At 37.8% G+C, this 15,222-nt stretch overlaps 2 protein-coding genes and 2 long non-coding RNA genes across 22 annotated transcripts in view; 1 reads left to right on the forward strand and 3 right to left on the reverse strand.

Moving 5' to 3' along the window:
* Positions 1–4,515, reverse strand: part of LOC122864418 (class I histocompatibility antigen, F10 alpha chain-like) — a 28,163-nt gene extending 23,648 nt beyond the window's left edge. For 16 of the 19 annotated variants that reach the window (XM_044171814.1, XM_044171812.1, XM_044171800.1 and 13 more), the window contains exons 1-2: positions 4,339–4,514; positions 1,523–1,783 (exon numbers count right to left, since the gene is read on the reverse strand). In XM_044171814.1, coding sequence (XP_044027749.1) covers positions 1,523–1,783; positions 4,339–4,411 — 334 coding nt within the window. In that variant the 5' untranslated portion in view covers positions 4,412–4,514. Of the gene's footprint in view, positions 1–1,522; positions 1,784–4,338 lie in introns of all 19 variants that reach the window. The other 3 variants (XM_044171809.1, XM_044171807.1, XM_044171806.1) reach the window with 1 other exon arrangement.
* Positions 4,516–4,841: 326 nt separating this feature from the next.
* Positions 4,842–5,865, reverse strand: LOC122864424. Its single transcript, XR_006375215.1, has 2 exons — positions 5,321–5,865; positions 4,842–5,287 (listed from the first exon to the last, which is right to left on the reverse strand). It is a non-coding gene; the product is annotated as an uncharacterized LOC122864424 (long non-coding RNA).
* Positions 5,866–5,980: 115 nt separating this feature from the next.
* Positions 5,981–7,230, reverse strand: LOC122864423. Its single transcript, XR_006375214.1, has 2 exons — positions 6,988–7,230; positions 5,981–6,120 (listed from the first exon to the last, which is right to left on the reverse strand). It is a non-coding gene; the product is annotated as an uncharacterized LOC122864423 (long non-coding RNA).
* An 886-nt stretch (positions 7,231–8,116) lies between these two features.
* Positions 8,117–14,611, forward strand: tapbp.1 (TAP binding protein (tapasin), tandem duplicate 1). The gene is made up of 8 exons (XM_044171795.1): positions 8,117–8,364; positions 9,514–9,705; positions 10,462–10,710; positions 10,848–11,207; positions 11,646–11,969; positions 13,242–13,343; positions 13,644–13,672; positions 13,793–14,611. Exons 1-8 carry the CDS (start codon positions 8,280–8,282, stop codon positions 13,802–13,804), a joined length of 1,353 nt encoding a protein of 450 aa, XP_044027730.1. The 5' UTR covers positions 8,117–8,279; the 3' UTR covers positions 13,805–14,611.
* The last annotated feature ends 611 nt before the right edge of the window (positions 14,612–15,222 follow it).

Below are 15,222 nucleotides of genomic sequence, written 5' to 3' on the forward strand. Positions count from 1 at the left end.
AAGGACAGCTTCAGTCCAGGAGTAGTCACTAGACTCCACCTGCTCAGCCGGGACAGTGTGTCCTGTTCAGCAGTGTGTTACTACAACTGGTCAGAATCAGGCAGAGACCAGCAAGACCACTATGGAGACTGGGAGGCAGTCTGTGTGTCCTGATTGGTCCATCCATCAGTCAATCATTCAGTACAACCAACAGCTGTCTCCACCTGCAGATGTTGGCTCGATGCTGCTGCTGACGGACGACAACACACTGTGGTCAGCACAGTAGAGTTAATCTGATCTAATCTGCAGTTCTGCTATATATTTACAGCTGAAACCAATCACTCTTTTCATTATCAATTCTTTTATGATTCATCGACAACTATTCACTTATTTTAAAATGTCAGAAAATAGTGAAAAACGCTCACAAGTTCCCCAGAGTCTGAGGTGAAATCTTTAAAAGCTTCTTTTGTCCGACCGACTCTGAACAGTTTTTAATATAAACTGATAGAAAACAGAGAAAAGCTGCAAATTCTCATATTTGAGAAACTGGAACTAGAACATATTTGGCATTTTTGTTTAATAAAAGACTTAAATGATCATCTGATTATCAAAATGTTTGTCAATTAATTTTCTGTTGATCAACTAATCGATGAACTGACTGATTGTTTCAGCTTGATATATGTTTATTATGGCAGAGACACGTAAAGTTAATCTAATCTAATCTGTAGTTCTACTATATATTTATATTATGGGATGGACACACTGTGTATCAGTACAGTCGAGTTAATATAATATAATCTGTATTCTACTACATATTTAGGGCTCAAACTAATTATTCTTGTCATTATTGATTATGTGATTACTATTTCTTTCCGATTAATCAATACGTCGTTTACCCGTTTATACAGTATATATTATGGGATGGACACACTGTGTATCAGTACAGTCGAGTCGTGCTGTTAAACGTTTTAAACCTCTGATCTGAATGAGACATTTACCACGTCGTCCTGTCAGCCAGCTTTATTAAAACATGCTGCTGCTCCTCTCATATGGGGACCCAGCAGAAGCAGCCTGCGTCCCGTTTACAGTCCTGCTCCGTAGTTTAGGAAACCAGGCAGTACTGTTCCTCTGTCAGCTGTGTGTTGTGAAGCTGTTGTGATGAACAGGCTCCTACAGGAGAGTTATTATGGACCAGCTCGCTGTGGGCAGTTCAGTCGAGTTATTCTGATCTAATCTAGTGGAGATAAAGAGTTAATAATCTCTGCTGGTTATTATGGGATGGACAGAAACACTGTATCAGTGTAGTACAGCAGCGCCCAGTAGTCTCAGTCTCAGTAATGTTTCTGTTGAGTCTGACTGTGTTTCAGCCAAGAAAAGCCTCCATCAAACTGTTTAATCTACGAGAATAAAACACAGACAGGTGAAGAATGGTGTGTGTGTGTGTGTGTGTGTGTGTGTGTGTGTGTGGTAACATCTGTTTACTAAAATACAGGATGAAAATATAAACAACATTTCATCAGTAGAAAGTGAAACATGAACAAACCTCCAGTTTGGTTGAAGCGCTGCTTCGCAATGTCAATGTTGCCTTTGAAGACCTGCTGGGAACCCACAAAGTTCCCAGTGTTCCTCTCCCAGTACTGAGGATCTGCTGCCTTGTTCACCCAGTCCTGTTTGGGTTCTGCTTTCATGGTGTTACTGTCATAGTGAATCATCTGAACTTCATCAACCAACCCAACAGCCACAAACTCTGGGAAGTTTGGGACTCCAGAAGACGCAGTGTAGAAATACTTCAGAGAGTGAGTCGCTGTAAGAAAAAGTTCATGATTTCAGTTTTTAGATCACAGTTTTATAAATCACTGAACGATGTTATTTTCCTGCACACAGAATCAAAAACAGCTTCAGCACATTCAAAACTTCCTAATAATCTCTGTTGTGCAGTCAGTAAATACAAAAATAAATGTACAGATAAAAACTTTTTGCTCCAGAAACTCTTTACTTTAATATTTCTGATGATTTTGTCTTGAAAAACGTTTTTATTCTGAAATAAAATATTAAACGAGTCAAATATTTAGCTCATGCAGTCGTGCACCGACTTTCACTGACAGGAAGCAGTTTGTAAAACAGGCGTCATTTTGTCTCTAGTGCTGGATCTCTAGTGTGAAGTGAAACTCCAGTTGAGTTTCCAGTTAGTGGAGTCATTTATTCTTCAGGATGCTTCATCAGCAGCTTTCACTCCTCGCTGTCGTATTAGTTTGAAATCTGAAATCACAAACCTCTGAACAAAATATATACTATATATTTTATTTTCTATATTCAACAGATTCAGACCTTTTCTGTTTGATTTTATAACATCTCTTATCGTCTCTGTCTTATAATATGAATTGTGACCAATGAAACTTACGCTTTCAGAGTCGAGTAATCATTGATTTCATTTCTTTGTCAGAGGGTTTGTGGATTTCTAATGTTTGAGTATAAATGTTTTTTAATACAACCAACAAGAAAATAAATATCCGGCCCAGTTCCCTTGTGTATCTCACTTTCATATATCTTGATTTATGTAAACTGAAGAATTATATTTAAGTTTAACTCCCAATATCTTTGATAACCAATATTTTGTTTTAAAACCAAATCTTCTGTATTTTATGACAATCCCAGAAACACTTTAACTGACAACGCTCTGTATTTAAGAAAGTAATATTTTTATTTCTCATGAAGTCTTTCTGTACAGTTTCTATTAGTATCAGTGAGAAACTGGATTAAAAGCAGATTTTTTTATTAACTTTAATAAACTTTGATAAATTCAAACGTTGCCTCCACCATGAACTAAACATATTATATTATATATTTATTCTTGTTTTTTTTTTAAATATCAACAGAGTTGACTTTCTGCAGGTGTTTGTGAGTTTTGCCAGTTAAATTATTGTTGATTTCAGAATCCTTCACTGTCCTCTGCTGTCTGAATGCATGTAGATCATATTTCTGTGTTAAGCTGCACTTTAAAAATTCTCCACTGGTCGCATCAAAAAAAGTTTTTGCAAATCTGTCCAAGAATAAATCGATTACCTGTTAATAGATCAAATCCCTGAACAGTTTACTGGATTTTTGAGGCCGATACTGATATCGCTACTTTTAGAAATGAAAGATATTTATAGAAATTAAAAGGCTGATATATCGGTTGATAGTTTTTATTTTTTTAAATATAGACACATAACATAAAGAATAAGTTTTTGTGACCAAGATACAAACTGAGCAGAACATGTCAGAGTTAGAAAATAAACCTGTCAGCGCTCTCTGGTGGACAAACTGTGTAAATGAGCTCAAACCTAATTTGGCTTTTCTGTTCTTCAGTTTCTTGTTACTTATCGGCCGACATTTACACTTACCGCTGATATCAGGTTATTGCAGATATATCTGTGGCCGATTGATCATCTGGCTCTACTAAACAGCCTGCTACTGTACACACAGTCAGTGTAATAACTACCTGTGTGATGGAATCAGACCCAGCTAACAAACTCAGGATGGACGAACTGCGTTAAAGCAGATGTGTGTTTCAGTGTGTGGAGTCAAACTGTGTCATTCTCTGGTGAATCTCTTAAATTGCTGTTTAAATATTATATCATTTAAGAAAATATCTAGAGGTCAAACAATACGAACTTAATATTTATGTTCAGCAGGTTTTACTTAATTATGTGTGTGTTTTTCTGTGTGCACATAATTGTGTTAATTGGACACAATTCAGATGCAGTGACGTTTATCGAGACTGTGAAAATATGTTAATTTTGCCTAATGAAGGAAAAAAACCGAATACTGTTTAACATAATTTCTAAATTAATAATCATGATTAATAACACTAAATTAACGACAACACACTTTTTATATAAAACGGTCACGAGTAACTTAAAGACTGAATTTTGCGCTACATCCTAGTTTTGTTTTCACGCCTTGTTTTCATGTTTTTGCTTATTGTCTTGATTTAACGGAGTGTGTGTTGGACTGTTCTGCGCTGCTCTGTTGCCAGTTAAGGTCGACGCAGTCTGATCGATCTTAAGAGTCCGGATATTATAAAATAAAGTCCCAAATAACGGGAAAGAAAAGACAAATACACTTTTTAACAGCTATTTTCAGAAATATATCAGGATTTCCTTCTAACAGTAACTATTAGGGATCAATGAGGTGAACAGACGGGATTTACTATCGTGAACTTTAAAATAATGGGTTTGTTACTTTTTAATATTTCTATAATTAAACAACTGAACATCAAAGATTCAAAAGAACCTTAAATTCACATTAACAGTATATAAAGACACGACGCATTTTTTTCTTTTACAATCAACTAACTTAAAAAAAACCTTAACTCACCTGCATCTGCGCCATGCAGACCTATTCCCAGGAGAGCCAGGAGGACCAGGGTCTTCATCGTGTCCTGTCGCATCAAAAGCTTTGATAGATTAACGACTAATATGATTCTTTATCCAGAGAAACAGATAATGTAGGCCTGCTTTCAAGGAGGACTAAGGCTGAAATGAGGAGAAGAGAAGATGGACGCTTAAATCAACCTCCAGTTGAGCCAATGGGAATTTAGTCTGAGCTGAACGTCACTTATAACTCGGTAAAACTGACCCACTCAGGTTGTTAACGAAAGTGAAAGTAAACTGAGCTCATTTCAGCCTGTGGGAGAGGATGGGGAGACATGCGGGCCTTTATGTCGCTGTCTCATCTTTGTTCGTATGAAAGGAGTATCAAACCTGCTGCTGCTCAGATCTTGTGTAATGTTTTGTAGGCTGATGTGATGTAATGTGCAGACGTGTGTTCTGTAAATATGGTTCTTAGTTGCTGAATGCAGTGATTCCCACAGTTGTAAAATAAGAACTACAGTTATTACTACCCAAAACGAAGAAGCAGTTTTCTGAACACTTTGGGTCTTTTCAAGATTAGTGATCAGTTTGTCAAATTTAAAGCTACACCACCAACAATTCCTGCTCCATTTAATGACAAACCAAACAACATAATAGTCCTTATATGTTCTGAAATGGTGTTTGAGCTTTAAAACAATCACTGAAACATTTTTGGGACCCTGCCAGGGTCACATGATAATCTGGGAGATGGGCACATGCGTTGGTTTAAAACTAATATAAACCTTAAAATTATTAATGAACAAATCTCAACAAAACTTGGGGGCAAAATCTGACAGCGCAACTACACAGGAAGACTAGAACAGCAGGACTGTTCAAGGACACGTCGTGTGTTTCTCTGTACCTTCATAACCAGGTATGAGCACTGCTTTTTCAGGTCTGGTGATGATGTCATCCTCCACACCTGAAACACAGGTGTGTAGTCACACCTCCTCCAGTCTTCAGATATGACTTTCAGGTCACTCACTAAACATTTTAAAACAGTTATGTTTTGTGTTGTTAAAACGTTTGTTTACATCAAGCTTTTAAATCAGCCGATCAGATGTAATCAGTTAAGATAAAATCCTTACTTTTCATCTTAAATCAAAATGTTCAGTTACAGATGTGAATGCATCTGTAGTTTATGCTTTATATCATCACAACTTCAGTAGCAATCAATTTCACCTCAATCATCTTGCTACAGTGCAGGGCTCATTTCCTTTTTAAATGTTTTGCTCATTTTATCATGAACTGAATCTGGAGCCAGTAGGCCACGCTTCACATGATGGGATCTGTGACATTTACACTAGCTGGCAAACTGAGCAACAAATAAATGTGCATAAGTTTAATGCAAATAATTCAGGAAACTAAAATGAGCAAGGGCAGGTTTAGAAAGGTTTAGTTTACTTCCAAAATATACTAATACCATAGACCCGTTTTTATTCATGTTACAGTAAAACATCATATATACATGTAAACTTCAGAGCTGAGTTTTCTGTGGGTTCGTCATTTGATCCATTTTTCATACAAAAATATTAATAAATGCTGCTTCAAAGCCTCATTGCACCATATAAATGTAAAAGATATTCACTTCATTTTGGTGGTGTGTGACTCTTTTGTTTATGTTTGGATTACAGATTGTGTCTAAAACATGTTCACTTCTCGTGCAAAGCAGAAGGATTCTCTTAGAAGTTCAATGTTGCCGACTCCTCATGGACTGGAGTTCATCCTCCATCTTCAAACTGTCACTCTGTTCGGACAAATAAATAAGCAATCAAAAATAAACAGTGCAAAAAGTAATGATGTATCAATAATGTATAAACAATGGAAAGGTGTCAAACCGCCATGATTGAGCTGAAAACGTCTGGTCCATCCTTTGTGCAGCAGCTGAACAGTTTTTTGTTAAATTTCGCAACTTGTTAAATTATGAGACATAACGAGTTGCGCACGTACAGGCCGAGGGGGCTGCAAGCTACATTCACCAACACTTAATGCCAGATCAGTCAACACTGAGTTTAAATACAGTTTGCACTCTCAAAGCACATGACTGGTCTTACCAATACGGTGATATGCTCTCAGCACGTGACATGTCCAAACTTTTGCTCACAGAATCAATTGTCATTAGTCATGCTGTCTGTTATTGCCTACTCCAAAATTACAAAAGAGATTTTATTTTATATATAACCCATCCGTAGATCATGTTAATTACAGTCTAGTTTCCAAATATAAACAAGGATATTAGACAAAGTGCTACCAAACACTTATAAACATCGGAAACAATAGGCTTACTATAGTAACGTTATTGCCTGTTACTAATACTGACATTATTCTTCATATAGCTGTCATTCCTATTATTATTAACTTATTAATATTACCACTACCATTACATTATAATTATTTTAAAATTCTAGGTATTTGCATTGTGCCTCCCTCTCCTAACACAGACTTTATTATTTTACCCAGTGGACCCAAATGTCGAGTACAGAAGCTAATGCCTGGATAATGTTTTGGTTTGGGGCTATTAAGTGTTTAACAAACACAGAAATGAAACTCTCCAGGTGACAACATACATGAATTATCTGGAACAGGCAGAAGCAGTGAGCCACCCTGAACCTACCCACAATGCAACTCAGTGATCTCCTTTCTTCTGTCTCTCTGTCAAAGCCTGCTGCTCCTGTTTCTGCTATGAGGTCACCGCAAACTAAACTGGTACAAACCGCGGCTATGGATGATACACCTCAACGGTATTAATGGTAGTTTCCTCTTCCGGAGTCTTGCATAGTGTTAGAGCTCCATCACTGGACAGAAACAGCACTTCCCTCTAAGTGCTGTTTCTGGGAAATCACGTGATGAGTCTGTCGTTTCTCTGTTTGTGTGGGCGTGGCACAGAGATCTGGCATGATTTGCACACTTTGGCCGTGGTTAGTATCTCATCTGTCCCTGCCAGGACATCGAAGCTTCTTGTCCTTCTTGTTTTGCCACATTCCTCTGGTGTCAAAGAAAATACTGTCTGCAGAACAGTAATCAACGCGATCAGTAAAACTTCAGTGATGTTGGACTGAAAAGTCACAGATAAAGTGTGTTTAATTGGCTTTAAGTACATAAGAAACTGCACCATATAAAGGAAAATAGCCCATTTGGTGAAGATACTGAATGGGAATTAGTTGTACTTATCATAAAGCAGATGTGTTGTATTTAGTCTAGAAGAATAACAAGATGGGAGTGTCTGTGAAAAAAAGGTGTTTTTGTATGGCGAGACTCATCTTGTTAAGAGCTAGATAAAAACAAAGGTTGTATGCGTGTTCATTGTTTCTGCTGTCCTTGTCCTCATCTGACCTCTGTTCTCACAGACTGGATTCTAGTCCTGAGAGTTTGCAGCCTCACATGTCCACTTGCTTCTGGCTAATCTCCCCTTTTCTGGATTAAAGGAGTCCCGCTGCGCACAGACCAGCTGTGCACACGCTCCAAACAACCGTAGTTATGATGAATCTCAGGTGCAGGTCAGTTTCTAACAGATGAACAGAACAGAGAAAGCAAAGAAAGGACACATAAAGGTAGGGGAACACGTCCAGACCAAGTCCTGGTGGATTATTGCATGGCAGAGGGCGCCATCTGCCGGTAGAGCTGGAGAACTTCTCATTGCACAATTTAAACTATGTCAGGCTGTATTTTCTTTCAGGTTCTGGTAAAGGGTTTGTCTTGGAGTTTCCAGTCAGTTTTATTTTCAGGTATAACTTTACTTATGAGGTCATTAAACGGTGATTATTTATTTGTTTATTTATCTTTTATTTTGAAATTATGACCGGAACTTCACCGGAAGTGAAAGTAAAATGAAACCCGACTTGAAGGGGAAAACCAACCATCTAAACTCTACTTTGTTCGTGAAATAACTGCAAAGAGTTGCACCTGATGGCGAAGGGAAGACATACAGTCATGACCAACTTCTCTACAATCTACAAACTGTCCCTGGTTGCAGTTATCTGCTTCATCCAAGGTAACGTTAAGCAAATATCTGTCGATTTTCTTTTAAATATCTCTCGATATTTTATCTCTGCTGCGGCGTTGCCCTGCTCAAATACACGAAATATACTTCTTTTATGCAAATGCAGTATAACTGTAGCCAGGACGCGTGTTTTCTGATGTAATGAAGTAACTGTTAACCCAAACTCCGTGAGAAAATGGGCATAGTTAATGTTAATGTGCATGTCGTTAATTGCAGCAAATTCTGAGAATATTAATTAAGACCTTTTTGGTTATACCTCATTAACAATCATTAATAATTTCAGAAAAATCCAAATATAGCAAAACAAGTGTCTACTATATTTTGACAATGAAAGCAGTGTGCAAAACGACTTTAACTTAAAATGTCAGGCTATTAAAATGTGCGATTCTTCGTGAAACATATATGCCGAATTTAGCATAAGATCCAGTCACGTAATATAATGTCTCAACTTATTTCCTAGTTATCATATACTTTTAGCTTTAGCATAGATTACGTTAAATTACGGTATGTTTCTAAATAGAGTTTGGTGTGAAGCGTTCAGTGCAGTAACGTGCTCTGTTACACCCAGTGGAAACAGCTCGCGGTGTCCTCACCTCAGTTAATTAATACAGAGGAGACAAATAAAATCCCTACAACATGGCGTAAATATTACAGAGAAAACTAAAGGAAAGAAAATGCAGGCTGGTATCCGCCCATTTGGTCAGAATTCTTGTACAAAGTCCAAACATTGACATGAAAAAGCTGGAGAGTAAAGTGAAAGTAAGACCCCGAAAAGAGAAAGAGAAAACAGTTTTATTTTTATCTGTCAGGGTTTAATTCCTGCAAGGCCTTATGTAGCATGATACACTCAACGCTACTCATAATTCCTTCTGTATTTTGTATTTCCTGCAACATGTCTTATTTAACATAACTGTAGGAGATGAATTCTGTAATAGGTTTTGAAAGGATACTAGACACACCGAGTAGCAAAATTATGATTTGTTGGTAAATATGAGGGGGATGTTTGAGTGTTTCCACTGAAGAATACAAATTCCTATGGACTACTATCAGAATATAGTGTGATTGAAATATTGTGCTCATGTTTCACAGTGGGTCTTTTTTTATTCATTGTTAATTTATTGTTACATCTGTTGCCTAAAGCCTGCAGCAGCAGCTGTCCAGTGTTGGAGTGCTGGTTTGTGCAGGAGAAGGTGGGTCGAGGAGGAGGTTTAGCTGCAGCCACAAGCCAAGAAAAATCCCTGCTTCACATCAGAACAGACGCAGGCAGCCACACAGCCGAGTCCCAACAGGCTCCAACCGACATCAACCCTGACAGAGTCTACTTTATTACCGGTTGGTAACACTGAACAGGATGTGTAAACGCACAGAGTGCGTGAGAGTGAGTGTGCATTGTGCTTTCATGCTCTCTGCTGTTCATTGTGTGTAGATACAGTAAGTGTCGCAAATTTGTTGCATTTCAAGGCTCAAGGTTCAGCTTTATTGTCATTATACGATACAGGATTGCACAATGAAATGCACTTGTAGCCCCCCTCAATGCTAGTACGCACACAACATGTATAAGCAGATATTCAAATAACAATAGAATAAAATAATAAAATAGGCAATAAAATAGAACAAAGTGTATAAAAGAAGCACTAAAGGAAGAAAGGAAAAACACTGTGTGTTTATATATATATATATATATATATATATATATATATATATATATATATATATATATATATATATATATATATATATAGTATTTTTCTGCATTTTTACAGATTCAGTCATTTACTAAAACAACTCTTTAAGGTTTCGTTTAATATTGCATTAATAATAAAAACTGTATATGGGTTTAGTGTTTACTTCATTTCTTAATTAATTTTTTTCCCATAAACCTGTATTTGTCAGTTTCGGATTCCATAATTGATGAGGTATTTATCAGAAACGATTTTATTGAAAGGAGAAAAAAAGTATTATGATTGCAATTTCCTTTTGTAGCAGGCCTAATATTTATCATTATTTATCATCTCCCTCTTTAGATCAAGCTGCCTTTCTCTTGTCATATTCCATGTAAATGTATGCATGTTACCCCTCTTTCCTCAGACCCAGCTGGCACTCTCTGCCACCGCTCTCTGAACCCCCCCAGAGGCTCTGTCAAGAAGCCCCAGTGTGAGATCAACCCCTTCCTGCCGCAGCCCTCCACCCTCAAATGGGTTGCTCCACTCACAGACTCCGCCTTGAGCCCCATATACCTGCAAGCTGATTGGTTTTCAACTGCCCTTCGGGGCCTCAACGAACAGCTGGTCATTTCCACTATCATGCGAGCTCCCACAGCAACCAAAGAGCACGATGGTAAATGATGATTGTCACCATTTAGAGATGTATTTTTCACAAAACTATAATTAAGATGGTAAAAATTTCAAAAAGTTGATTATATCTCAGTCATATGTGTGGTTTGACTCTCTCCTCCTCGCGGTCTGTCTCCTCAGTGATCCTGAGTGTGAGCAGTAAAACAGTCTCGGTGCAGTCCAGACTCGGGGAACCGGTGCTGCTGGACTGCGGCTTCTGGGCCGACCCCTCCTCGCCTCTATCCGGGTCGGGTTTTGCCGTAGAGTGGCGCTACCAGTTCAGAGGTGACGGACGATTTGTTCTGGCTTACGACGGCAAGACGGACCGCTTGGCTGATACACAAGAGGAAGGGGCCACACTGGACTTTGAGGGTTTGCACGAGAAGGGAAATGCGTCCCTGATCCTGCAGGAAGCTAAAGTGCGTCACTCCGGGATGTACATTTGTACGGTGTATCTGCCATACCTTGTGGCCCAGGTGGCGGTGGAGCTTGAGATTGTAGGTAAGGGGTATTGTACTTTTTGTTGTAAGACAAACCTGCATGCCTTAAAATGGTAATTGTGAAATTCTTTTGGACCTATGCTCAGAAGGAGAACGTTCTCTCTCTAAAGCGTTACTGAAGTCTGGAGATGATGCAGAAGAGATGTGCTCATTAATCAGTCTCTGTCCATGTTGACACATGCACTGTCACATATAGTTATTGTTTAGTATCTGCTGTCAAACAACAAAAATTAGAAAATTAAGAGCACATAGTAAGATTTTATTGGGAACCAGATTATTATTATTTACTTTCTCTTATTCTCTTTCCTCTTTTCTTTGCTCCTCCACACTTTTCTCAATTCAATTAAATTCAATGGGGCTTTATTGGCATGGGAAACAGACGTTAACATTGCCAAAGCAAGTGTGAAATAAAAACATATGCATTCCTCCTTCTACCCAGAACCTCCGTCCCTCTCCATCCACCCCTCCCCTCTGCCCCTCGCTGTGCCCGGCCAGACTTTGACCGTCCAGTGTGAGGCGTCCGGCTTTGCCCCCCTCTCCCTGGAGCTGAGCTGGGAGTTTAAAGGCGCTGATGGGAAGTCCAGGCCACTGGGATCAGGCAGCGTGACGGGCCACAGGCAGGCCTGGGATGGAACCTATAGCCAGAGCAGCCGGCTGGAGCTTGACACGACTAAGCTGGACCTGGGCAGAGGAGGGGAGGTCACCTGTGTGGCTGTCCATCTTGGAGGCACACGGCGGGTCAGCACGACCCTCAGTGTCATTGGTAATGTGGAATTTTGTTGTTTAAAACATTTATCAAGCGCTTTTGGCATCAACACTAATAGAATAGATGATTAGGCTATGAAATTAGAGCAAAGATTATTATTATGATGCAAAATATTGTTCCTCATCTTTTGCTTTTCAGTTTTGAGAGAAGAGATTTTATTGTGTATGTATGTTTAAGAGCTGATCGTAGCTGAATAATTTTGGATTACCAGTCATTTGCTTTTAGCACCATCCTCCTTTTATAAGCAGGTGAATGTGCAGATTATCAAGAAATATAGGGCGGGAGGGTCGGCGAGCTTGAAAAGCCAGTGGGTTTGAACTTTTTGTTCCATAACAAAGTAGAGGCCAGACGGTGATTTTTCGGCACCTTGACAAGGTATTAATGGGTAACTTAGCCAAGGCATTATTTGGGATTTTGGTTATCATGAGAAACAGTAGCCTACATGTTGTATTTTACTGGTTTTAAAGGCTGCGTTACAGTGAAGTGATGTCATTTTCTAAATGTACTTGACTGTTAAATGAACAGTGAATGTCTCTTTAAGTTTATCTTATCTGACACAAATTCAAATACTGTAGTTAAAAAAAAGATACCAGCATATAAGACATTGCCAGGGATAACACGACAAAGTCCAGGAATTATTTCCAGCGTGATGTTCATCAGACTGTCCACCCACAACAAGATGAAGTCAGCCGTTCAACATCGAGAGCTGAAAACATGCGATCACATCATGGCACATCAAAGAGCACCAATCTACTTACAATTAAATATGGCAATAAAATTTTATGTATATACGTATGCATATTTTTTAAACCCAGTTACAGTGTGTTAAAATCACCTCTACCTGTCTCTGTCCAATTAAGTCAACTTTTTTCTCATCCCTGGATTCCATCACATATGATACTTGAGATACATATAATACGTGTGTGAAAGCACCAGCAGTCACACCCTGAATATCATCATTTCAAGTCATCATATCTGACTTACATATGACTAACGTATGCTGTATGTGACTGGTACTCTTTTGAGCTAGATTATGGTCATTTTTATGCTATTGGGCAGTAAAAACATACTCGTATGAATGTCAAAGCTCATCCAACGGCGATAAGATTATTTTAACAAACCTACTGTACTGTATGTAACTCTATATGTGTAACTTTTAAAGTTTGAATGTTGAAGGTTAAATTAATTATTTTTATCAAGCTTGACAACAAAGATGCAAGTCAGATAAATGGGAATCAGTTACTTGAATTCTGTCTTTTGTCTTTTCAGGGTTCAGTACACCCTCCATTGAGGACTCAATGGCAATGGTTGGCGTAGCGCTAGTGCTCTACGGTCTTATCAAGTTCGTCTCTTGGACCTTCATCAGCTCAGGTAGCAAATAATCCAATAACCAGAAAAAATGCCTTGTATGCCGACAGAAATAATAATTTTATTAATTTTCTGAACCCATTTAATTAATTCGAGCTGCAAGAATATACTATCTCACCATTTAGATACAATAAGATAAAAAACAAAAATAAATTTTTCAAAATAAAAAAAGCAGAAAAAATCAATTAAAATGGGATGAATGCTGTGCCTTGAACAATGTATACTATTTAAAGAAGATACAGTAAGATATTTCAGTTAAATTTCTGTATATGACTTAATTGTGTTTTATTTCACTGTACATAGGCTCAGATGAGGCTGATAAACAAGACAAGGTAATGTTACTTTTTCAAATACTAATACACAAAATGTATCATTCTCAATGTCTTTACACTTACATTGGGTGTTTTGCATGTCTCCTCTAAATAATCACTTTCCACCTCTTCCACTTATAGAAAGACAAGTAAAGAAGAACAAAATCAAGTGTGATACTGAGCCACCAAACCTTTCTGTGTTGATGTCTTGGATGGGGTTTCATGAGTGAATATCCAGCTGTTCAAGCAGACAGTTACATCATTTTTTAAAAGCTAGCATAGTGGCAGATCTGCATAAACTTTTACTTTTTAGGGTTTTTTTTTTTTCACAGATTCAGAGAGAAGCTTTTTTGCATCAGTTGTTATTTTCACTATTTAGTTGGCAATAGACATACTGTTGTGCGAAGGTACCAGCGAGAATTTTCTGAAAAAGGCTTCTGCTCAGACTAAACATGTTGTGTTGTGATATTTCTTTAATCTTCCACTTTTAAGCTGCATTATCATATTGGCCTCCCACTTACATACTGTATCTTGTCACGAACACTGGAAAATGGCCTGAAACTTAGAGAAATGTTGAAATGATAATGATAAATGTTAATAAGTCAAAAACTATTATCTTTAAGGGAGCTGAGCCCGTGTGTGTTTAAAAACTAAAACATAACAAACCCACAAACTGAATCCTATTTTTGTAAATACACAGAATATAATGTATGTATCTTGTTATTGTATATTGTTGTATGTGTGTTTGTGCGTCATGGTATTACTCTCAACATGTGCTGGTAGGAACGATGCTCCAACAGTCTGGGATAATGCAAAATTAAACTTACATAGACATGTGAAGGAAATGGTACAAACACAGTACATACATGTACGGAAGGGAAAATTAAAAATTTGTTTCAGAATTTAAAAATCGAAATCGAAATCTGCATTTTAAGTGGAATAAACACATTTGTTAAAACATGCCGCCCCCAGTCTCCTGTTTGTGAATTCTTGTCTACTCTCAAACATGCTGGTGTGCCACATTGCTTAAAAATAACCTCAAACTGCTCAGATGTTCATTTATGATGGAATAATGGGGAAAAGGTGTCTTCTTAGATTGATGTTTATGGAAGTACTGTAACAGTTTAAAGGCTGTGGTGTTTTTTTTTTTTTCTTGCTGTCAAGTCAGCAGGGGTGACATGTTTCTAAATAAAACCCTTCATAATGACCATACTGTAAAGTCTGAGTGTAATAAAATACAAAGTGACTACGCTGGTGTAAACATTTCAGTAGTATCTGATAAACTAAGTAAAACGCAAGCTAGCATTAATGAGAAAGTGTGACTTCCGCTGTCCTTTTCAGAATAAAACTCGAGATGTACAGTTTTGGAGTGGTATTAATACCCAACTGAAAATACGTTAGGTTCCGAATAGACAGACATAATACAAAGTAATTAAATAATACATATATAATAGAATAATTCAGATAGTATAATTTTAGGTTTCCATGTAATCCCTCAATGTTATCAAGTCTATGTTAAAAAAAACAACCTCACCTAAATATATCAATAGTTCTCAACCGGAAGAAGTCAC

Source organism: Siniperca chuatsi, linkage group LG17 (genome assembly GCF_020085105.1).
Source record: "Siniperca chuatsi isolate FFG_IHB_CAS linkage group LG17, ASM2008510v1, whole genome shotgun sequence".
Classification (NCBI taxonomy): domain Eukaryota; kingdom Metazoa; phylum Chordata; class Actinopteri; order Centrarchiformes; family Sinipercidae; genus Siniperca; species Siniperca chuatsi.